A 25,031-nucleotide genomic window follows, 5' to 3' on the forward strand; every position below is an offset into this window, starting at 1 on the left:
AGGGTAATATTTTACATCCTCTTTGCACAGAAGCCAGTAGCACATGAGGGGACCACAGAGATGCAAACTCTATGATCTACAAATGAAAGCCACAATACAGTCTGCCTGCAACGAATACAGAAAAACCCACTCCTGCCAGTTTCAAAGATCATCTTCATTGGAAAAATATTCTCTATACATCTCAAGAGAGACACGGCTGAAAAAAGCCAAATCTCTCCCCAGGCTTTTAAAGCCAAATCAATAGACAATTGCCAATTAATGTTTGCCATATAAGTAGCTCCCGCTTTCTAGGAAAAGTGAAAAGTCATTTTGAATTTGTTTACTGTTTCCATAACAGAGAACTCCAAACCAAAGCTCTCATGTTTTATTCTATTTCAAAAATTCAGCAAGAGCAAAGAGTGAGAGTTTTGGAAGCCTTCCACTGAAGAGGAGCAGGACTCCAGATGCACTCAGCACTGCACTATGCCTGCTGTTTAATTTCATGGGGTAAATCTTCCCTAACACGCAGACCTCCAGGTCAGCTCCACGGCGTTTCAATAAAGCAGAGACAAGACTGCTGGAGGAGAGACAAAAAGAGACGCAAGCAGGCAGAGGACCACACTTGCAGAGGAAGTGCTGGAGCTGCCCAAGCGCTCATGGAAGTTAGCAAGAGCCGGTGCTGTCAGGACAGCGGATGCCGCCTGTTGAGTGTTAATACGTGCTGCCTCCATTCTCCAAACAGTACATGATTTTCTTCACTAAAATACTAATAACACCAAACCCCTTTCTAACTATAGATACCTCTTACACGTGATAATCTTCATACGAGTCAGTCCACTTAAAAGAATAACTGATTAAATAAAGAAGTGGTTGAATAGCACACAACGTTGTGACAAAAAAAATGGCAAAAGCCCAAGAGATTGAAAACTGTGGCAGAAATTCTACCTTAAAGTGTACAGCAGTGAGTGAAACAGCAACCCCAACCTTCAACCTTGAACTGGCAAGCCCAAAGCTAAACCGTTGAAACGTTAATAGAAAACCACTCTGCCATTATAACAAAACAAAAAAACCAAACAAAAAAAATCAACAGACCCCACAACAAAAGGAACTCACAACTGCCCTTATGAGCATGCCCTTATGAGAATGCTGCTCAGCGTCTCAGAATCTCAAGGAAAACAGACCCCACTTACCGACATACATGTTTTTTTTCTTTTTCTTGCTTTTTCTTTTCTTTTTTTTTTTTTTTTTTTTGAAAAGCACACATAAGAAAACACAACCCTGCCCTGAGACCCCATGTAATTAAGATTTAGCAAGATTAAGTTTCAACTAGCAGCAGATATTCTTACAACTCTCCTCTTAGAAGTAGAGAAGTTCACAAGAACAAGCTTTCCCAAGTACCCTCTCATTTGGGATGGGAATGTGCAAACACACACTGGGTAAAAGCCCCTCACAGTCAAGAACAGACTACGTGCAACCCACCAACCACCCACCCTGCTCTACATGCACGCTACAAAGCTGTGAGCTGGCTCCCAGCTGCTGCAGGTCAGCAGCCCAGTGGCCAGCGATCCCTGCACCAGGCACTGGCACTGACAGCTGGGCCGTGGCTCACTGATGGATTTTCTTTGCTCTCCAAAGCAGAGAAGCTGTGCCAGGCCACTGGCCATCCCACCAAGCTCTTCTCTGCCACTCACTGGGCCAGCAGCTTTCCCAGCTACCAGACCCCAGAATGGCTGCCATGGAAGCCAAGCAGCCAGTGCCGCGGGGCTGCCAGCAGCTGCACGGTGCCATCCCCATGGCACAGAGCACTGCCAGCCTCACACCCCAGGGACCCAAGCGCCACAGGGACAGGCAGCAGCAGGAGCCTGCAGCAAGGAGAGGGACAAATGGCAAAATCTGCAATTCAACACAGCACTGGGAAGCCAAAGCAAAGCCTCGCTCCAATCCCAAGCCGTGGGCTTCCCACTGCTCATGCCAGCACAAGGCACCCGCAGTGCCTCTCCTCACAGAGCTGCTATCTTCAACCCTCACGGTGCCCAACGAGGCCAAGATTTTCTCTGCTTTCCACTAACGTTCCAAGAAACAAAGTCAGCACAAGAAATGCCAAGGACAACAGAAGCACCCGTTTAGAAGCACACACAGCAGCAAGCGAGCCGCGCGCCCAGCAGCGCCGGGTGGAGACAACGGCACACAGTAACCCAGCTTCTCCCTCCAGTCACAGAATCATAGAATTACTCGGGTTGGAAGGGACCTCAAGGATCATCAAGTCCAACCGCAGCCTAACCACAGTACCCTAACTAACTCTAACAACCCTCTGCTAAATCAGTCCTGGGCTGCCACCAGGCAGAACGCCTCCTGGCACAGGGAGACACCTGGAGCTCCGAGATGCAGCTCTGCCCTGTCAAAATCACCACGGCAAGGCAATCTGTGCGGCTGTGTGCTCTGCACACAGCTCTCCTTCCTGCTCTCCTTCCTTCCCAAGGCACATTCATTGCGACTGAACCAGCGCCGCCCTCCGATGCTGCCTGTCTGTAAAGTGGAAGCCTCATCAGCAATCAACATGCAGCAATTAAATAAGTGTTTACATTACACCTCCCTCTTGGCAGCAACAACAGAGCAGGAGGCTGCCCACTCCCTGGCTGGGCACCTCACTGCTCACAATGCGAGAGGCACCGAACCGCCTGGGGGAGTGGGGCCACAGCCTCAGAGCCCTGAGGATGGCCCTGCACACAGCCCGAGGCACCGAGAACCCTGCAGGGCTCTGTACCACACAGGCCTGGCAGTGGGCACCTTGAGGAACAAGGAGGGGGCTGGGGCAGAGCTGTGGGGCCCTGCTGTCCCACAGCGCAGACAGCACAGGCAACACACAGCACCGCCTCCACCCCGCGCTCATGGATGTGAAGGGCATCATCTGACAGACGGTACCGCTGACCGGCAGGCAGCAGCCTCCTGCCAGAGCTATAAATAGATGGATCTATTTTTAAGCTGACCATCACTTAGCACAGCCAAACTTCTTCCCCTTCTGCTCACACAGCCCCCACACAGCTCCCAGCCCCACTGCCAGGCACGCAGATGCACAATGCTGCCTGACACGGCCTCTGCTCGCTGCTGCGTCCCTCCTCCACGCGAGTGGCAGCCCTGCTGCACACCCACCTCACACAACAGGAGGCTCCGGCTCATCTTTGTGGTAGAACTGCTCAGAGGGATTCCCCTTTTCCTTACATGCTGTAACAAATGTTATATAAAGCTTGAAAGAAATTCAACCGCAGCTTTTATTTACCATGGTACATATGGGCCGATGGCTGTGGCAGGCTACCAAGTTTGCTGTTAGCTGGCCAAGTCTGCTGTTATCACTTTGCTCCTAACGTGTGCCCCACGTAAGGAGGAATGCTGCTGCTGTCAGCCAGGCGACTGCAAGCAGCTGGAGGGAAGGGCTCTGCTCTGCCATACTGTGCCCTGTAGGGAAGGGTAGGGCAGCATCTGAAGTGTCACTCAACATGAAAACCCCGTGCAAGACTTGTTGGTGCAATCTGTAACACCACTGGGGAACTGGCCCTCAGCAGGGTGCGCCTAAGGTTTCTCTTGGGAGAACTGCATGCTGGTGAAGAATGAGTCTAATGTCAACATTTACCTGAGAGAATCCTGGGAGCAGTTTCATCCCCTGCAATCAGAAATGAGCACAGAAAGGGCCATGTCCCATGCGTGGGGCCGCACAGACACCTGTACCATCCATGCCCAGAGTAAGGGCCCCCAGAAAGGCTCAGCAAGGTGCTGCCACCAAGCCCTTAACTTCAGAGTTCGCATGGAACAGGCATGCTGTCATTCTAACAGATGCTAGGGAAACCAGCATCTGTTTTAAAAGGACACTCATGGACTTCTTCATTTCCAATGAAATCCTCCCATTCTGTGAGTGAGACCACAGCACAGCAGGTAACTGAAGCCTCCAAAGAGATTCGGAGCCATCCAAGAGCTCTGCAGCTTAGCACTTGCTGCCTTGGCGGAGATGCTCTGAGGTAAGCATGAAAGACCCTGAAATGCAGAGGCACCACAGGCCACTCGAGGTGCTTACGGCCTGGTGACAAACGGGACCTTTCCAGTTAAAAACTTCCCAACTTCGGGTTCACACCAATAAATGACCTTCCCCATCCTGCAGAGCACACCTCACTCCACTTCCTGGAGCTGCCATACTTACAGGCCTGGGCAGGTTTAGATCTCCCTCAAAGCCTGACCTATTGGTTACATTTTTAAGCCAAGCTGTTGCTTGCTAAATTGTTATGACCTTCCTCCTCCCGCTTCTCCCCTCCCAGTCACGAGCAATAGGAATTAAATTGATTCAGTCTATCAGTGTTCTGCATCTAAGTGATTAAATTCAGCCACTAGAAAAATCTGTTTTGTGCTGCATCTGAGAAAAAGCAGCGCTGCCATTGGATCCAGCTCCTGGCCTCGGAGGGAGGGAGGAGGCAGTGGAAGAAAGGCACAGAAGGTAAAATGCAGACATGGCTGCTGTGGGAATATCACAGGCATTATCTTTTCCCTTCCCCCTTTAAGCTGGATTCATTATGAGATGTACCGTTAGGAGCTGTCAGGGCAGCACTGCCAGACAGGTGTGGGCAGCAGCACCCCCAGAGCATCTCCACACCCACGTCTCAGACCTGCAACATCCACGACCACTGACTCCAGACTGGTGTCAGAGGGCTGGGTGCTGGCTTTTAGGGCAGCTCCCCAACCCCAGGCTCTCCCAGAACCAGTCCTAATTTATCCAGTCTGATGACCAGGCAGCATTCCTGGGGGACAGATGCCATGCTTTCCCAGCTGGCTCCAGCCCTAACGACCAGCTGACCATCTATTATAAGCTGTTCAGCTGGGATTTTACTTTGGGACATCCAAGCCGAGGAGCACTTTCCCTCCTCTTTCTTCCACGCAGCAATTAGGAAAATTAACAAAGGCTGCGGAATTTAACACATCTACAGAGCACCCTTCTTCAGACAGCAAGCTGTAAAAGACAGGGACAGACCCAAAGGGCTGCAGAGGAGAAGATAGGGGGGCAAAGTATCCACCTGCACAAGTGCTGGGCGCTTCATAGAGCACATCAAAGCAAGAGGGAATCCAGCTCTGCTGCTCTCCGCGTGGCCCCTGCGTGCCTCCCTCGCTCTGACTGCTGCCCACGGGAACACAACCCATCCCTGAAACACGGAGGAGTTACGGCTGTTCTCTGCGCTGCACAGGATCCGGACCTTTCTGCTTCTGGAATGCAGCGAGAACAAATGTGCGCACAGAGAAAGAACACACTGAAATAACTGCCTGTTCAGCCGCATCCTCCAGAAGTTCTTCGCTTCCTGCATCTGTGGGATTTCTGGCACGGCCACAGCCCTGACCTCACCTGACCTCCGCACCGCATCAAAGGGCCTCATCTAAATGGGCCATTCCTCGCACAGCGAGGAAAGTTCAGAGGAAGCTCAGAGACTTACGGCCTGCCCTCATCGCCAGCATCCCCCCGACTCTGCTGGGAAAAAAAAAGACAAAAAAAAGAAAAAAGATATCCACGGTGGCAGAGACAAAATGTTACAGAGAGGAAAATTTGGATCTGCTTACTGCGGTAGCTGAATTTTAAGCAGTACAAAGTCTAAGAATACATCTGGAAACACACATGCAAATTCTTCACATCTAAAAATAAACGTCTCTGCTGTAGATTACTCTCCAGAGTAAAACAGAAGTGCTGATATTACTTGAAGTTTTTTTTTCCTCTTGTTTTGTTTTTCCCCAAGATCAGAGTTGGTAAATTGCTTTTTAAAAAAATCACATACATTAAGTTATTGAGATAATTTGAAGCATTATACACTGAAATTAATATTACTAATAACAAACTACCAGTTTGCCCCAGGCAAACCACAACTACCAATGGTTTCACTTCATTCCAAGCCCGTATGTTTTGCTTCAGAATCGAATGTCCTTCGTATCACCTCTGCAGAACGCCACTTCCTCTCCCCGTGCTCCTCCAGGCTCCAGACCAGCAAGCACACAGCGAGGCGGCCTCGCGAGGTGCAGCTCCTCAGCAGTGGATTCAGCACTGATTTGCATCAGCAGAAGTTGTTGACATATTTTCCTCCTCAATTCCTTAGAGGAAAGCTGGGAACTTAATTCCCTCTTTGCATTTGCTTATTCAAGTTCCAGTTGCATCTCCCCCTAATGTACCATTAGAGTTTTCCTTTTAATTACTTTTTCACATCATCTGCACATTCTCTGCCGGGTCCTCTTTCTAAGAACTCAGCTCACTCCCCCACGGTCCCTTCTGCTAAGGATGCCCTCGCCTCCCCTCCACCCCTCCCAACAACCACCGCTGTCCCCAGGGCTGCTCGCTCTGCTCCCTGGGCTCACACCCACCCGAGATGCAGAGCAGGCGGGCAGCAGCTGGGTGCAGAGCCCTCATCCCTGAGCACCACGAGTTCGGCTCAATGACGACTTCGCGTCACGTGTACCATCCTTGCAACTGTTATAAAAGATTAAGGAACATAAAGCAAACTACTTAATTGCAGGCAGGTGTGCAAACCTATTCCCTCTGCCTGCACCTAAAGCTCTTTGGAAACATCCTTAAAGGCAAAAAATAAATAAAATCCTTGGAGAGATTACACAAAGGAGACACAGCGAGCCATGCTGCAGAGGGACAGGCTGTCAGGGCAAGGCATGGCAGCTCCTCACCACTGCTCTCCTGCAATCCTCCCTGCGCAGCTCAGACCTGACAGCAAACCCCCCCACACCCCTCACCAAACATTGGCATCTCCTCTCCTGCCTGCCCCATCCCACTACTGCAGAAACACAGAGCAAAGTATGGCTGACAGAGCCTGCATACAAAGCCATGACATCCCACACTTCCAGAAACCCAGCTGGCAGGACAAGGGGAGTCACCCAAACCAATGGGAAACCCCGAACGCCGCAGTCACACCGGAGCACACAGAGCACAGACACTGAGCCTGCACACAGCTCAAGTCAGCAAGGTCATGACACAGAAAAAAGCAAGCTCTTTTTCACACTATGCTCATTTATACACTATAGGCTGCAAAAAGAAGCATCATTTGTCCGTAAGACTCTGCTCATCTTTTTGTAGTGCAATAGACAGAAGGACATCCCTCTTCCCCATTCGGCTTAAAGATCATTTTTTTCACTACCATGATGAGAGACTGGAATCAATGTCAAGATGCACAGGAGAAATCAGTTTACTTCCACAGTACTAACAGCACAGAGGAGCTCACCCACAGACATGACTGATAAACTGCTACAAATTCAGGCCAATATCCTTCAAGTTTAACTCCACATTGCTGTAGAAGACAAGACAGATCAGCAGCTACTTGGACAGCAGCTTGAAAGCATAAAGGGCCATATTAGTATTATTATTACTAGCAGGCTGCTGAGGATGTCTCCTATATTTACCATCTGGGTAAAATTACGACTTTAAACAGTCTGTTTGAAGAAGTCCCAAGAGCAGTGAATGTTTTCCATATATCCTCCCAATCAGTCACAGATGATGCAAGACAGATAAGCTCCTTCTCCCATTCCACCTGAGTTCCTAGCAACCCGGGGAGGGTTACAGACCAAGACCTCAGCCACTGCCCTGCTCTGGCTGCTGAGGATCCTTCTGCCCACCCAGCACATTGTCAATAGCTTCAATCACAGGGCAGGCAAGCATTTTCCTTTACAAACCACTGATACCATCACACACCATTTCTCTCTCCTCGGTCTGATGTTCAGTTTAACCTGGACAATTTGTTCTGCATTAATATTTCAATAGCACTATAAGCAAACGAACAGATTTCTTCCCGGGCTGCCAGCAGACGAGCACACGACCCAGGACGCACCGCAGGGCTGCTGCACAACCATGCAGCGCTGTGAGCTCCTGCTCAGAGGCCACAAAAAAGAGAAGGAGACTCAAGGAGAGTGGGCAGCCCTTCCCTTGGACAGGAGCAGTTTTCCACCCGTGCCCCATTCAACACGAAGCTCTAGCACTGCCAACATCTGGATCACATCTGGTCACACATGCTGGATGCAAATGAGCACAGTCCCCCTCATCTCAAGGAGTTTTGCCAGTTAACATCCACAAGCAACCAGACTGAAATCATCAATTACCTCTAATTCTTCCCTTTTTGGAGCGCCCTCCTTATCACCAATGGCCACGACAAAATCCTGCCGCGTATAATCATTTTACACAGCATTATTACTGTGATAAGGCCAAACAGCCCCTGATACAAGTGTGAGTCTGTCCTATTTTCACAGCTCCTCTCCAGTTTGATTTACACCATGTAAATAGAGGTCAAAAGCAAGCCTCTGGTCCCAAAAGATACGTTCTCTCAGACTTTCACACCTTCTGTGTGTTTTATAGAGCAAATTTTTAGGTCAGGGAATAGTACACAAATCTATCCACTTAAACAGAAAAGAAGGGACAAGAAGTGCAGCCCCTGAGTCAACAAAGCAAAAAGGGTACTTTTCACTAGGAACTCTTTTCCTAATTACCAACAAACAAGATGGAAGCAGCGTCATTAAAGATGCTCCCATTTGTCCCACATAGCTGCTTTGAGAGCAGGGAGCAGCCAACATTCACCACCTCAGGAAGGTTATGGCACTGCATGGCAGACCCTGCTGATGGCAGCACCCAGACCCACCGTCCCACTGATACGAGCCATGAAGCCTCATGCCTCACAAGAGGCAGCAGCTGCAGCACGAAGAAACCCAGAGTGATCTGAGCACTGCCAGGCACAGCCCGGCTCATCCATCACGTCACAGCCTCTCATGAGCCTGTCTCAATCTCCATTTTCAGCAATGAAATGCTGAGGTTATCAGGACTCAGCCTGCTCCAGCAAGGCACCGTCAGCTTCCCCACTTTACCAAAAGGAACTGAGGGATGCTACAGGGTGTGCTTTGAAACATCACTTGGCAGCACCAGAAAGGACACCTACCCTTCAGATAACACTCGGATGGTCGAGCTGGACTACAGTAATCAGATTCCACCAGAATCCTGCAGAAAAAGTACAGCAAACCACTCGCTGGGGGATCCGCAGCCCCCTTCCTCCTGCAGGCCCCCGGGCCGGGCCAGTTCTGCAAGGTCACAGCAGCAGCGGGGTGCGAGGCAGCAGCTCCGGCAGCGCCCGCCCTGCACGCTGCTGTGAGCCCGCAGCATCAAAGCAAGGTCACATTCCAGGGCGCCAGAGCGTGAAGGCGGAGCGGGCTTTGTGTCGACTCACTGGCTTTTACCATCGCCGGGTATTTAATCTCTGCAGCTCTTCTCTTTCGACACGATGGGCTCCTCTGGAGTCATCACAGCCTATGGAGCCCATCAAGCAAATGAATCCAGATTTCACCAACAGCCAGAGCAGCTCACTCCCGCGTTGCTGACTATTGATAGCTCACTTCCATTTTGACAGAAGGGTTCTCAGAGCTCCAAACAGGAGTAAGAAATTTCAAAAGAACACTAAGTAAACAGAGGCAAGGAAAGCGTGATGAGCTGAGCTGCACAGGCTGTGTGTAGGACAGCAGCACAGCATGGGGCAGCACAACAGTGACTCCTTACACAGCCCTTCATACGGCAGGAGAGGTCCTCCTCTCCATCCCTATCTTTCTCCTTCTCCTACATGAAGAGTCTGATGCTGGCTCAGAAGTAAAGCAACCCCATCTTCACAAGGTATTTTTACTTCCTTCAAGTCAAAATACAGTCAGAAGGTCAAGTGAAATACAGTTCTTCCAAAGCACCCGACTTTGTGAACTTTGGAGCGTAAATCTAATTGAAGACTGTGACAAAAGAAAAAAAAATCAATATTACTAGTTCTAGAATGGTAGTGCCATTCTTTTTTGTTTGTTTTCAGCAAGTACAGGATGGACAGGAGGAGGGCTTCACACCATCCACAAATGGCAGAATTTGTGTTGTGCTTAAACAAACCTCTGGTTCACACTGCCTTGAACTCAAGATCAGTATCTGTGCTGTTTTATCAGACAAGGTCTGATTTCTGTTCTGTCTCTTTTATTTTCCTTTTTAAAGGTTTATTTTTAAAACAGGACCATGCAACAGGGCCTCATCCATTTCAGGAAAAGTAAACACAATTCTTCCCAGGGAGGGCTGGGATGAGAGAACAACGCCTGCTAGACTAAACTGTACAGAGGTGCATTTATCTGTCATTATTTGGTATCACAGCAGCACAGTGACTTTGACCAAGGTCAGGGCAAGGTGCTGCACACAGACACACTCTCTCCCTCTTGGAGATGCTTGCAGCCACAGCAGCACCAGGGAAGTCACACCATTAGTCCCAGATTGTGGGTGAGGATCCGAATGAGATTAAAGTAACACAGCAAATCAGTCTGCATGTCTGCAAAGCAGACCTGCCAAACCTTGGTCCCAGCACAACCATAGCTCCTTCCTCCTCTTTCCTTCCAGACTCATCACAGCCCATGCCAGCTCAAAACATCATCTTTTCCTGGTATGAACTTATCTGCACCTCACACTGCCAGCAGTACAAGGCGCTGAAAGGTGTCTTCCAGGCCAAAAAACAACCAAGTGATCCCACAGGATCCATCAAGACCTGAGCAGTTTTAACATAACACTCACATGCAAAGAAACAATGGTACATGGGATTCTGTGGGATCCCTATGACTTCTTGGGACAGTCCTGCTTTCTTATTTGGAACAGCAGAATTCTCTCACAGAAAAGTCCTAGAAAAGTCCTTCTGGCCACTGGGTTCTCTCCAGAGCCTTCTAGAACAGAAAGCTAAAGAGAGAGGTGAGGGCGACAAGGGCTTCAGCCTGGTGGGGACAGAAGGCAAGCATGATAAATATTTAAATTCCTGCTTATTAGGAAATTCTTGCAAATAGCGTGAAGCCTGAAGGAGGTGTTAAAGAGATGTACACTCAGTATTATGGGAAGCTTAATGAGAAGCTGTAACCACTATGTATGTATCATATATGCAAAACTAGGTGAGGCCCCTGTGGACTACTCCATTCTGCATGAAACTTTATAGACACTGTAATGCATTATTTTTAATGATTCCCTTGCCTACTTCGAGCTCTGGAAACCAAGAAGAGCTTCCCTATTTTCCTGGCGGTGTGTTAGCACTGATACCTTGCTTGTTGCTACACTTCTAGGTTATTTTAATGAGAAATAATTGGGTTACTTTCCAAGATTCTGCAAAGCCAATATGTGAACAGAAACTCTAAAGTTGCTCAGTGTTGCGGTGCTCTTCAAGTCCTCCACCGTCCACAGGGTTACTTCCCCTGGTAGACCATTTATCTACAAATAGGCCCACAAAAACGCTGGCACTTCTGCTAGTTCAAGTTTGCATTGTCATCATCCATCTCGAGGGAGAGCCAGGCCACAGAAACAACCAGCTGCAACATCACAACGATTGCCCCTGCAGGAGATGTATATAATGAAAATTGAAAGCTGCAGGATGAACTTCTTACATACTTGTCCTTTTGGTTTATTCATCAGAAATAATTATCCGTGCTCACATTCACAGGAGCACATACTTTATGATGTACATTAAAATTTAATGGATTTTTAATAATACTGTAACTACAGCAGGAGCAGAAAAAAGCTGTAATAATAAACCATATGTGCCGTGTTGGTGGGTAAATGGTGTTGAGCAAACATCAGCAACATGGAATCAGCCTAGGACCAGTGAGGATAGGAAGAAGGAACTCCTATCTCCAGTATTTGAAAATCACAATGACTGTAATGCTGATGACTTAGCTTAAAAATCTCCCACCATGAGAGCTGAGTGCATGCATTACACGAGCAAACACGAGTTCCTAAATTTCAGGAACCTACGGGTGATACCCAGCAGCTTTTGACAAGCATCCAAACTCCCCAGATCAGCTGCTCCACCCATGTAATGGAAAGAAGCAACAAACCAACCCTGTGATTGTGCCTAGAGAATCTGTCTAAACCCCAATTTCCACTGTGCTAATTAGAGTAGAGTACTTAAGAGTATTTTATGAAGCTACTGATGTCTATTCCTTAAGCATCAGCAGAAATTACTGCTCCAGCAGGAGAGGCTGACACTGGACACTCTCCTCAGCAGCTAAGAGTCAGCGCGCAGCATCACCGTGTCACCAATACTTGGACGGACATCTATTTATAGACTAAGAAATTATATATGTGGTGTCCCCACCAACACTGACAAATCTTCATTCAGGCATGAGTCACCTATTCATAAGCACGTTTCCAAAAATAAATCCTATTTACCAGAATTAAATTCCACATGCTCAGGAGAAAAATGTCTCCTTAAAAACAAAACAACAGAAGAAAGGCATGCTGGAAAAGCAAACAGTAGCAAGCGAGCACCAAAGCCTTCGCCTGCAGGTCCTCACATTTGGTACGAGCACACTGCGACTGGAAGTGTTTAAGATGTAAAAATGAAGATGATTGCATGTTCTCATTACAAACCCCTGCCAAGGTCACCAGAGCCCTCCCGTCCAAAAGCAAGTACCCAGAATATTCCCGGCGATTCACGCTTTGTAGGAATAGTAAGTATATTGCAGTTATTAGAGAGAGCAGACAGAATGCGTGCCAAGTAATCCCAGAAAATGTGGTGTTAAATAGAGGGTTCAAACCACAAAGCAGTTGATGGGGAATGTTAAAAATGTCAGCGTGGCTGAAAGACACTCACCAGTGGTGAATGTCAAATAGCGAGCTACTGTTCAGCAGTTCCAACAAGAAAGTAAGGGCACGTGGGTAATGGGACCAACGGTACGGCTGTTGGTACAAATTACATCCAGAAAGCAAAGAAATAAATAGATAAAAAAATAATGCAAAAATGGAACAAGTTCAAACTTCTTTTATAGTAATAGTCTCCAGTTGAGCATAATCACCAAAGCTATAGTGATAAGATTGCCAAAACTAGACAAACATCTGTGAGATGAATTCATCTCAGAGGGGAAGCCAACAGCTTGTTATCATTAAAGAGGCAATGCTCTCCCTGCGTTTGAACTGCAGGCCGCCTTGTTACTGCGTTTGCTGAGGCAATTGCACCAGATGTTGGCAGCTATCTTCAGATGGATGACAAGCACCTGCTGTTGGGGAAATTAAATGCTCGTCGGCCTCCTATCCTTCAGGGGAGGGTGGGCCAGGAGGGGAAGAGGGGGAGTGGTGACGGCTGACCCTCTGAAATAAACCTATTTATGCAAAGTGACAGTAAGTGCTGGTTTGCCAAGCAGGGAAACAGAGTGGAAATTCATTGGATCTCTTCCATTGCCCCTGGTGAAATCCACTCCCATCCTCCCCCTCCTGACAATTAACAGGGAACCCATCCGAACGCACTAAACCACTCCTCAGAGTCCTGGAGCAGCACAGGAACCTTCGGCCAAAGAGTCCCCACCGGCGCCACGAGCACACGCTGCGGGTCAGCACTGCAGGCAGAACAATCCATCAGAGGGCCACAGCTCGTAAATGCCAGTGTTAAAACAAATAATGCTCGTAGTGGGATCCTACACCTGCTCAGATCTCTGCAATCTCACTGCCAGGACCGCTGGTGGCACGGGGATGTGTCACCGCCTCGCTTCAGATCCCTTCCGCAGGGTCAGGACTGACAGCAAAGGTTGGGATGGGGACAAAAATCCATTTAAACACTAAATGCACGGCAGCTTTTTTTCCAACAAACTTGTTAATTTCCAAACTTCTGTGAAAGAAAAACTGCAAAATGTGGTCTTGTTTCATATGAGCTATCATTTCATTACGGTGTGCCTTCACTCCCTCACCTCCCCAAACCTGTGCAGTGAGGACACTGCAGCCCAGCCCACGCCTCACACTGCCAGCAGCACCCAGCAGGGCCTGGATCACTGCTTCAAAAACATTTTACCCTGGACAATAAACAGACACCACCACTGTTACTGCTATGCACCCAAAACCTCTTACGAACGTCCCTGTCAGAGACAAATGTTTGCTTGATCTAAACTGGCCAAATGCATTTAGGTATTCTTCAGATTAAGAGGCAGCTAATCCTCATTCTGCTTAGATTATCTTAATTGGCTCTTCATTTGAGCTACTTTGCCCTTGTCCCCATTTCCGAAGATGTATTTATAAATACATAGACTGCATCACACAGTATAAATACGCAGCCTGTCCGGGCAGCACAGAGCCCCACGCCGCAGGGTTACCAATGCAACTCACACTGACCAGCCTGCTGCCCCTGGCTTCTACTCCACTGCCACTCAAATACGCCCAGGCACGTTTTTCTCTGCAAAAACAAAAACTAAATTCCCTTAACAGAGGTATACACGTGTATGATGGATGTCAAATGAATTTAATCTTCTACCTCTGTAAAATTAGCATGAGTTTAATTAAATGGGTTGTAGCTCAGTACTGAGTATGTGAACAAAGCTCTGTTACTTCACCTCCAGGACAGACCAAAAAATCATCCTGTTGGTTCTTACTGCCCTGATGGAATAGCACAGAAATACATATGAAGAACAAGAACACAAACAAGAACTAGAAGGCTCACCACACTTAAACACCAACAAGCTATTCTTCCATTAGAAAAACATTGGTTTCTTAAAATCGGTACACAGATCAAATCTGGCATTTCCTTGACGCTCCGCAGCAGGGCCGCAGTGCTGGGGGCAGAGGGCTGCTGTGCCCCAATCCTGCAGCCAGCTGCTGAACGAGCCATGCCGTCCATTTCCAGGTGGAAAAGGCACTGTTACAGCAACATGTGCTCTTTCCACACTTGGAGCAATCTGTATGAAGTTCCTCGCAGATACTTTTAAAAGCATCCAGACTCAAAGCTGCTATCAGAATGCAACACAAACATTTCCATCAGGGCAGTCCTGAATTTTCAAGCCCACCCACCCACGTTGGGATGAATCCAAGGGCACTGCAGGGATAATCTGAAGATGTTAGCAAACATGATTAGCTAACATTAGGTACATTACATCATGTTTTTATAGAACAGAGATGGAGAGAATGAAAAATCAGATTTCATGGGGTCTCAGAAAAGATAAAGGTAATTTTAATGGTTTTGGCCCTGTTGCAAAATTGCTACATGCTGCAAGCAAGCATTCACGTGCATGCTGGAAAAGTTAACATGAATGTTTTCTTCTAACTTCTTTCATTCAGATGCAGCCCCCGGCCAACTGCTGATTCAATCTGGGCTCCTGGTGTGCCTCAGGGTCAGCAGTGGTGTGCCATGCCCTGCAAGCTCAGGATCAGAACTGCTCCCAAGATGAACGCAGAACCAGCCATGACTTCACAAAAAGGAAACAAAAAAAAAGATAGAGTTTTCTCTAAAAGCCACATTTTAAACCAAGGACGCAGGTGCTGCCCAGCAGCTCCCAGCCGGGTGTTTGAGCCGTGCTCTGCAGAGCTGCAGCACTCACTCTCAGCAGCTGGCCGGCACAGGACGGACCCTGACCCAGCCCAGAACTGCTGCCATGGAGCTCAGCCCCAGTCCGCTCGCATCGCTGCCAGCACAGCGAGCTCAGCCTGCGCTGAGTCCACACGGCTGAAGGCTGCGAGTGACAGGACTGTTGGCATATTTACATTTCCCATGCCCTACAGAGCTCACTAAGTAAGAAAGGCAAGGAAATGTAAGGCAAGATAAAACAGCTTGCCCAAAGTCAGACAGCAAGTGGGTGGCACAGTGGGAAACAGAAGACAGATGTTCGGGGCCCCGGCTCTCCACCACAATTACCTCATCTCACACGGGTTACAGCACAAAAGCTGCCGTGCCGTCTCATTTAAGCAGAGCAAGAAAGGAAATAAAATCATGCTTTAAACTTCTGCTGTGCTCTGATACAGCCGCCTTGCCCGCAAATCCTGCCTTAACATTTCCTCTTTTCATAAAATCCAGGTAGGAACCAACCTCTAATTTATAACAAAACCACTTCCACAAAGCATGTGTCTTGTTACAGACCACCTAAAAACTGACTTCCTGTGTACAACCTCTCACTGAGAGAATGAAAACACTTTTTTTTTTTAAAGCAACGATCGAGTTCCTTGGTTTATTAAAAAAAAAAAAGAAAGAGCATGCGTGGGAGTGAGCAGAAATAATAAAAGTGCTCCAGGCCACGAGGGACCACTACATCCCAGATCCCTTTGTCACATGCCAAAGCAAAAATTTAAAGGAATATTCATTATCCTTTAGAGTATCACAGACACAACATTCAAAGCAGGAACTCCAGAAATATCGGGACTCACCGCCCGTGGGAAGGGCAGGGCAGCCCTGCAGCACAGCGCCCAGCTCATCACAACGTGCTCATCTGGGGCTCAATGTAAGGAGCTGCAATGAATCAAATTAAGCAGCTTCTCCCAAAGCACTCCTAGGTAACTCAGGAAGAAGAATGTAAGGGCCTAAATGCAATTTAACAACAGGCCAAGAGCTCAGGATCTCTCTGAAGGGAATGGTGACATAAGCAGTAGTCTAGGAAAAAAGAAAAAAAAAGAAAAAAGCCAACATCCTCTATTTTATATTTATAAAATATTTCAGAAACTTGGGCTATTACAGACAAGAACATAAGTGAGTCCAAATCTGTCCCTCAATTTCATAAAATGCCACCACTTCCCAAAACTGAATCTGGAAATACAGTACTGAAACACGTGGAAAGCTAACAGCTTGTCATATCAAGAAATGATTTTTCTGCAAAGCAAATATTTTGAGAATGACCATCCATGTATCCCATTAACTCCACACATCAATGCCCAAGAGATTTAACAACGCAATTCAGACTGTATGCCAAGCCAAAATTAACTCTGCTTTCACTTTCATGCCAGCAGAACTCCCTGAACCTCCTGGCTCCGGCCTCAGCCCCAGCTCCACGCAGACCCCAATCCCCAGGACACAAACCCAGGAGCAAACCACCTTTTCTCATGCTAACAACTCCATTGCAATAACATCTTCAGAGGCCACACTCAAGGTCTCAGGGAAAAGTAAACCAGTGAAGTGCTTAATACTCCAATGGCGCATTAACTCATTCACACCCAGACAGTCCTGCCAAGCAAGGAGGAGTTTTCTTTCATGCTTTCTTGATTTATATTTTCACAGCTGTCAGAGAGAGAAGCATGTAGGAAGCACATTATGTAAACCACCCGATTAGGCTAAAATCCTCCGTGTGGATCACACCTCCTTCCCTCTCCTCTTCCACTGCAGTTTCATGCAGAAAGTAGAGGGATTTTTTTGTCTGTTCCTGAAAGCAGATTACTTTTTTAAAGGTTAAACTGGTCATTATTTGCACTGCTGTCCTTGTTACAACACATGACGGCATACAAGGAAAGGAGCAAATTCTCATCCTGACGCTTTGCTCCTTGCAGCACCGCTGCGCGCAGCTCTGCCCGCCTCGCACCCCAGCCCTGGTGGCGGCAGGGAGGTTTAGGAGCAGTCTCCTTGTATTTGTTAACTGTAATGAGACAGGAAGCCATGGCTACAGAACGGAGAGATCAGAAGAATGTAATCTTTCAAAAACACAACAGTTTTGCGGGAGAAAAAAACCCAAACCAACATCAGAAACCAGAAATTATTATTCCACTGGTCTGTTCTGTGTCTCACAGGAAATAACAAGCAACTGTACGAAACCCTTCACGTCCAGAGAGGTAATTCAGAAATCCTCTCTTCTTTCAAATTTTCCAAATCTTAAAAGCCGTTCTTGAGGAAACAACATATTCTGGGCAAAGCTGAAGCATGTCTGCAATTTGTCTGAGGGACCTGGTGGCAAGCCCCAACAGAAAGCAAAACTAATGCATGCATCTTTGTTCTGATTTCATGTGGAACTTTAAAATAAAAACCAAATGCTACAGCGCCCATTCCCAAAAGTCATTTCAGGATTGCTGTGAAAGACAAAACAGAGCAAACGCTCCTGCTTTGAGATGGTGAAAGCAAGCACAACAGCTGGAGCCACCAGCACCAGCACTGCTCTGCCAGTAGTTTAAAATAACTGTATGCAAAGCAGTCCACAAAAATATTTCAGACTTCACCTTTAAAAAAACACTTTTTTTTTTGAAGTATAAACTTAGTGTTTTCTCTACCTCACAATATGTCTTTTCTTCCAGAACAGTCATATCGGGACTGATCTAAACAGTTGAGGACAGCCAAAACACCTTTAACAAAACTGTTCCCAGCAAGCTGGAAACATCGGCTGGAAATACCCAGTTTCATTCAAAAGACTGCTCCCCCCAGGACTGGCTGTAGCCCTGCAAGAAGAGCACCACTGAACAGAACTGTTCCAACAACTGGGTCCAGAAGTGCCCGGTCCCATCAGAGCCCCCCTGGCACCGCACTGCACTCCCAGCCCAGGTGGGCCCAGGCTGTGCAGTGGGGCTGGCTCAGCCCGGGCAGCGATGGGGTTAAGGCAGTGCCAGACCGCAGGCGCTGGCGGCCGACCAGGAGGGACATGGGAACCAGGGCAGCCAGCTATAAAGGCCTTATTGTAGCAGCCCACTGGATTGGAAATGACTTGTAGGCCTAATGAAACAAAACTTTGGCAGTAAAACAGAATGAAAGGAATGAGACAATAAAAGACAGGAACAAAGGGAGCAGAGTTGTTTCAGCTTAGGAAAATAAGCTCACTTTGTTGTTGGGAAAAGCCAAAGCCGATTAGGATAAACCAATGACTAGGCATAAGTCTTCCAAACTAATTACACAGTTCGCCATGTGAAGTGTAATTGCAAGTCACAAAATAAGGACCGCATTACTTTCACAGGGGCTCAACGAAGGGAGTGTTACCCAGGACAGCCGGACCCGCAGAGGTCCCTCACTGCCCTCGCTTGCAGCTGGAGATGTGCAGGATGCGCTCGCCCTGACAGAAGTGCAGACAGAGGAAGGCCCCTCCGCCACCACAGCCCCAGGCGAGGTGCAGCAAGGCTCTGCTCTGCTCCCAAACTGCTTCTGGAAGCACTGAGCACCCAAGAGGTGCTGAGCCCGGGTTGCAGAGTGGGCATGCAGAGGGCAGCCGGGCCCCTCCTGCAGCAGGCCGTGTGCCCGCAGCACCAGCCAGCCACGAGGCCTTAATTACACTGCTCTGTTACGGTTTTTGATTGTATGCAGGTCACTTTTCCCTATCTTCCTCCGAATGATGGCTGGGATTCCCACAGATCTTCAGCTGTACTGAAAGAAATAACTATCATATCAGAAGCTTCACAATAAAAGTCTCAAGAGTTATCATTACCACATTTGTTGGTGTGCTAGCTGGCAGGCATTTCCACCTGGTGAAGTCAGGAAAGAAGGTTTATTAAATGCAGTTTTCTTTCTACTGGAGAGAAAGGTTCTGACATTTACTTTTCAGAAAGAAACTGTTTCAAATTCAACACTTCAGGGCCCTTCGTGCCAACTCCTGTTAAATTAGCGCGTCAGCTCGGCCCAGAGCTGCATGGCTGTAGCCACGGACTGCACTGAGAGCAACCTCCAGCTACCAAAACAACCGCCCCTGGTTGCAATGCTCTTCTCTGCAGCAAGTACAGACAGGATTCCAAGAAGCACAGCAGCCGTTAAGCAATTTTATTCACACCAATAAGAAAGCTCAGCATCTCAAAGAGGAAGTCACCTGAGATGTTCTTATCAAACATGGGCGGCTCTGCTTTTCTCTAATTATGTAACGCAACTGCCTTTTATTTTAAGAAAGTGCTAAGCAAACGCAAACCTTGCCACCAGTCCTAACGCACTGTTTCTACTGCAATGGCTTGACGGGAGAAGGGTGTGCTGAGCTGGACACAGACACGTCATCGGTCCCTGCCACCACCAGCCTGCAACCAAAAGCAGCAAGTGAAGTTAAGGCCTGGGAAGGGGATGAGCATGGAAAAAAAGGAAGCAGCTCCTACAGGTCCCACAGGGACAGCCCTCACTGTAGCTGAGCAACTCACCCACCGCAGTGCACTGAGCCACCTGAATCAGCTGGACCACAAGTCCACGATTCCTGGGGTCAGTAACTACCTCTGCTCCTTCTTACAACTGGAGCCTGGCAAGAATCACATCAGACACCCCCAAACCAAACTGCCAGCTGACAAACAACAAAGTGCAGTCAAGAGCACTCGAGCGCCTCCAAAATGCCACTGTCTTCAAACTCTCCTCCTGGTCACAACGTAGCACCGAGCAGCACCAGACAGGGATGCACCTGGAAAACGCTACTGGGCAGCACCTGGGCTGGCCCTGAGTCCCACAGCCACCCAGTCCCAAGGACTGCCAGCCTCAGCAGGATGAACCCCAGCTTTACTGCCAAAGGAAAGGGTTTCAGCCCTGGTCACAACTTACACGATTATTTCCAGCTCCTTCATTTTTCAGCCTTCAACTGACAGTACCTGAAAAGTATCTGATTCTCCAGAAGTGTTGCTTTTTGAAAACCCTTCTTTAAATTCAAGAAAGGCAGAGCACAAGAGCAGGAACTGAAGCATCCCGAACCACAAGTCACTACTGAAAAAATGCGACCTGCTTGTCTGCGTTACCAAGGACTGTAAAACTGCAAACATGAAACTACCAGATGGTGAAATTAAAAAGACTAGATTGAGAGAGCATCCAGCCAATATGCAAAGCACTTTTATTGAAACTATTATTAACTTCAAAAATACAGGTTAGAGGAGTTCCGCAATTAGAAGTAACTACAGAAGAAACATCCAAAAGCTCATGTAATCCTTTAATAAAAGGCTCAGCAGGCTGTAAACATCCTGCCGGAATCGAAGATTATTATTGAAAATAAAATGAATGGCTTGAAAAACAACTATCAATCCAGCACAGGAACAGTTTATAAACTCCCCTCCTCAGCTCTCAACAAAATACTGCCTGGCCAAGGCATTTCAGAGCCAGATAAAAGAAACATAAACTAACTACAAGGAATGGGAGCTGCTTTGCTTTGGGATATCCCACTGTGTCCTCAGGCAATCGAGCATCTAAATCATCAGTTGATGCAATCCAAAAGGCAGAAACCGAGCTGCACAGAGCACCGAAGGTTCAGCGCCCATTGGGAGCACTGAGTTCAGGGCCTGCCCACCCTGCCCCGCACAGCAGCTCACTCACAGCCAGCAGTGCTGCGCCACATGGGGGCTGGAGCCCAGCATAGGGTGTGAGCTGTTTCATGCAGAACAAAGATTCCGGCAAGGTTCAGGCTTCCTTCAGACAGCACTGCCTCCATACATTAACTCTCCTTTGTTTTTAATGACTTCAGGATTCTATGTGTACTTCACAAGGATCTTGCTGAAGATTTTTTTAGTAAGAAATAGAGTAATCTGGTGACTTCCATACCCCACTTGCTATTCACATGGTTCCTAAAGGCATTTCACAACTTCACAAGCTCTCTCAGACACCTCTATACCTCCTTTAGCTGTCGGAATCAGGGCTCACAGGAGGTTTATGTTACTGAGCAGACAACTCCATAATCATAGAATCACTGAATTACTCAGGTTGGAAGGGACCTCAAGGATGAAATCATTCAGGTAAGGGTTACGTTCCTCCTGAACAAACTCAAATTCAACTCCCAGTGAATTTTTTTGTTACTGTTTTGATCTTTTTAACCCTAAGCAGTGTTGACAATGCTGGATGATGCTGTACACATTCAAACGCAACAAACAATAGGAACCACAAAACAAACTTAAATAGGCTTCAAAAAATTATACTGCAAAGCAGAAAATCTGGCTCTCCTTTGAGCACAGGCCTCACTGCACTTCTGTTTTTTCAGAACACTTTAAAAAGAAAGGGAAAAAAAAGAAGAATTCAAAGAATGCAGTGCTCACTCAGGCAGGAACTTACCTTGCCAAACTGTTCAAAGTATTGCTTTACGTCTTCCACTACTGTATTAGCCGATAATCCACCTACAAATATTTTCTTTGTTCTTGTGACCATCTGCAAGAAATTACAAGACAAGCATATGGTTTAACCAGATTATTTCAAACAATATGTGGAAAAAAATATATTCTTCAGATGCCATCCCTAGCCCAGTTAATGAGAATATTTCTCTACAAAAGCAATTCAGATTCTATTTGATTAGATACTTCTTTTTTCTTTGTCTTGTTTTGTTTTTATTTGAGAAATGGATGAGTAAAGGCACTCAATAACAACTCTAGCCCCCGGATATTTTTTTTTAATAAATGATTTTTATTGTGCTTCTCAATGCAAATATAAGGGAAAAAGGATTCCTCATAGCTACCATCTCAGAAAGGCATGGCATTTTCCCCCCTTTTTTCCTAAAGACAAAGCACACTCTTTAGCAGACATAAGGCAATTCCATCCAACTGAACTGCCCTGTTATTAAGTTTCCATGGGTGGCTTTGAAAGGAACTCGCGCAATTACTTCAAAATTCTTCAGGAGGTAAGACCCCACTGCCCAGGCTGGGCCATACGAAGCAAAGGAATGACGCTGGACTCTCTGTGGAGCACTTTTAGGTGAGCCATTACCCAAACCCTTTGAGATGGACAGGACTCAGCCCAAGGACCCGAGCCCTTAGGAGCAGCAGCAGTAGGGCAGTGGGTGTCACTGCAGGGCCAGTCCACCACCAGTGGGGCACCTCACAGCAGCACGGAGCCCTCACTCCCATCCCTGCTGCCATTCAAATCAATCACAGTAGGCATTTCCCTCCATCACTCCCTACCCGTGCTTTACAGAGCTGCATTTTTTTTTTTTTTTTAAGTTAAAAAGAAAAGGAAAAAACAGTGTAAAAATTCAATTATTTTTTCCCGAATGCAATCTAGGACTCTGAAATTGAAGCCCAAGCATATATTTTTCTGTATAAAACTGTCATTTACAAATAAAGAATTGGCTAAAGCCAACTAGTAACTAAAGAATTTTGCAGGGTGCCAGGAGCCCTCTGCCTGCTGGCATCTGATGGAGATCAGGCCAAGCTGCTGTTGTTACACAAAAGAGGGAGGAAAGCAATTATTCTAAAGCAATATTTGAAATTATCTTCATTTTTATATTTGACCAAGAAAGAAAGAGAGAAATACTTCTTTTAGAAAGAAAATTGGAGGTTTAAAAAAAAAAAAAAGAGAGAGACTATTTTGTTTCAATAGCTTCAGTCAAAGAAAATACAGGTAATGACAAGCAAACTCACAACGTTTTAATACTGACTGTGTGCTGTGAGATGGGAAATGGTTTCAGAAATCAGCTTCTGGGTACAGGAGTGAAGGCCAAAACGAACCTGCCCTCACACTCCCTGCTCTCCTGCAGGCTGCAGCACTCGGCGCTCACTGCCCAGCAAAGAACTCAGCCCTGGGGCGGCAGGCGCTGCTCGGCGGGGGGAAGGCCAGGCCAGGCTGGGGGCACCAGGCACGTAGAGCTGAGCCAAGCAAGGAGTTTCTATTCAAAACCAAAGACTTTCTAAAATCAGAACGTTTCATTTGGCTGTGAAAATACACCTGCATATCTTTAACCAAAACATCCTACAATTCTACAGAAACACTTATGCACACAGGTGAGTGCAGGAGTTGGGCTTGCTGACCCTTACTGGCCCCTTTTCACTTGGGATGTTCTATGATACACCAGGAACAACCCGCTGTGCCATCCGTCTGCACTCACTGGCAGCCACTGAGGGCCCTCGCAGTGCAGTGCCAGCAGGCAGAGACAGGAAGCCATCGGAGCCGATCCATCACAACCCCTCTGGGCAGTGCTGAGGGCCGGGCCAGCCAGCAGCACCCACTGCCAGCCCCGCACCTCAGCAACGTGCAGCAAAGCAGAGCTGCCGATGGCTATCGGAAGGACTGCACAAAACGTAGATTTTACATCTCTGGAGTCTTTGCATGCTGGCGGTGTCTGTGCTGTAGCGGGAATCGACAGGGGAGAGGGAGATCTAATGGTGGTTATGAAGTCCGCTAATTGTGAGTATCTGCAGAATTGCTTTGTTTGTGCACCGTGTTGGTGTTGCAGTTAATCAAAACACAACATGTGACTACAACTGCGAAGAGTCACTCAAGGTTACAATCTCTCTCTTGGCTCTTCAGAAATACATCTGCCTTTGTGTTCTGCAAACACTTCAGCTGGTGCAGAAGCAGGAAAAAACGCCGTGCTTCAGCAAGACAGCTCTTTCGGTCTGATGTCGTTTTTTGCTAGGCTAAGGTCGTAATGAGATCATAATGAGGTTTGTGGCGTATCTCGCGAACCTTCCCAGAAGAAGAGGCTGAAGATTGCCTCTGGAAACGAAGATCCCGTCCCACAGCAGCGCACCAGAGCCCCGCGAGCCTCAACCCAGCCCCGGCGACACGAAGGGACGCAGCGCTCTGCAGAGGTTGTGCCTCCAGCTCAGCACCCGTCCGTGCCCGCACATCAATTCTGTTCTTAGGCTTCTTTGTTCCCTCCCCCAACTACTCTCTCTTTCAATCACAACTACAAAAATGGGCAAAGGGGATTTATGAAAGAATTTTTGGAATTCAAAGAACTTCAGAATCTCAGGCACCAAACCCCCAGCACCTGCAGAGCGCCGAGGCCCAACGCAGGAATTCTGTTTGACTTCAGGACAACGGCTGTAAGAATCATTTCCTTCCCATTTTCAACATCTCAGAATGGTGGGAATGGACTAGAGTACTAATAATGAATCTGCATCACAAATTGCTGAAATTAGCATTAATTTCAGATTAAACTAATTATGCATATATAACAGTTTTGCAGAGCACTTTCCTCTTGTGCTTCTGAGTGTGTGTGTGGGTGCATGTGTATTCCAGCTTGCTCACCTCATCTGCAGTTTGACATTTCATCATTTCTAATGCATCCGCCTTCTAAATAGGTTTGTAATTGGAAAAATCATCTCTGGTATATATGCTGAACTGCATTTTATACCCCATTGTGTTGTACATCCAAACTACAGCATTACCTCTAATTAAAAACAACAATAACTCATGTAATAGGGGAAGTGATCTTGTTAACTAAATTGCTAGGCTTCTTTGGCAGAACAAAAACCATAAGCAAGAATTCTCCAGGTTTTTTGTTTTTTTTTTTTCCTCCAGGATCCTCACAGCAACTTCCAAAAAGCTATTAAGAAACAAACCGGAACAGTGCAAAGCCCACGACGAAAGAACGAACATTTACTGAAAGCTGCCAACTTTTCTCCATTCACAAAGTGAGCAAACACCCCAGTAGCCATCCTCTCAGCCAGAACCACCGTATGGTTGAGAAACGACAGA

At 47.2% G+C, this 25,031-nt stretch overlaps 1 protein-coding gene across 16 annotated transcripts in view; it reads right to left on the minus strand.

Annotated features, from left to right (window-relative positions):
• Positions 1–25,031, minus strand: part of MSI2 (musashi RNA binding protein 2) — a 185,744-nt gene that overhangs the window by 98,237 nt on the left and 62,476 nt on the right. For 14 of the 16 annotated variants that reach the window (XM_090122352.1, XM_031591450.2, XM_031591449.2 and 11 more), the window contains one exon: positions 21,672–21,764. The exons of 1 other annotated variant lie outside the window; for it this stretch is intronic. In XM_090122352.1, coding sequence (XP_089978478.1) covers positions 21,672–21,764 — 93 coding nt within the window. Of the gene's footprint in view, positions 1–5,033; positions 9,733–21,671; positions 21,765–25,031 lie in introns of those variants that run through there. One more of the 16 variants, XM_090122350.1, reaches the window with a different exon arrangement.

Source organism: Phasianus colchicus, chromosome 21, assembly GCF_987193195.1.
Source record: "Phasianus colchicus chromosome 21, bPhaCol1.hap1.1, whole genome shotgun sequence".
Lineage (NCBI taxonomy): Eukaryota > Metazoa > Chordata > Aves > Galliformes > Phasianidae > Phasianus > Phasianus colchicus.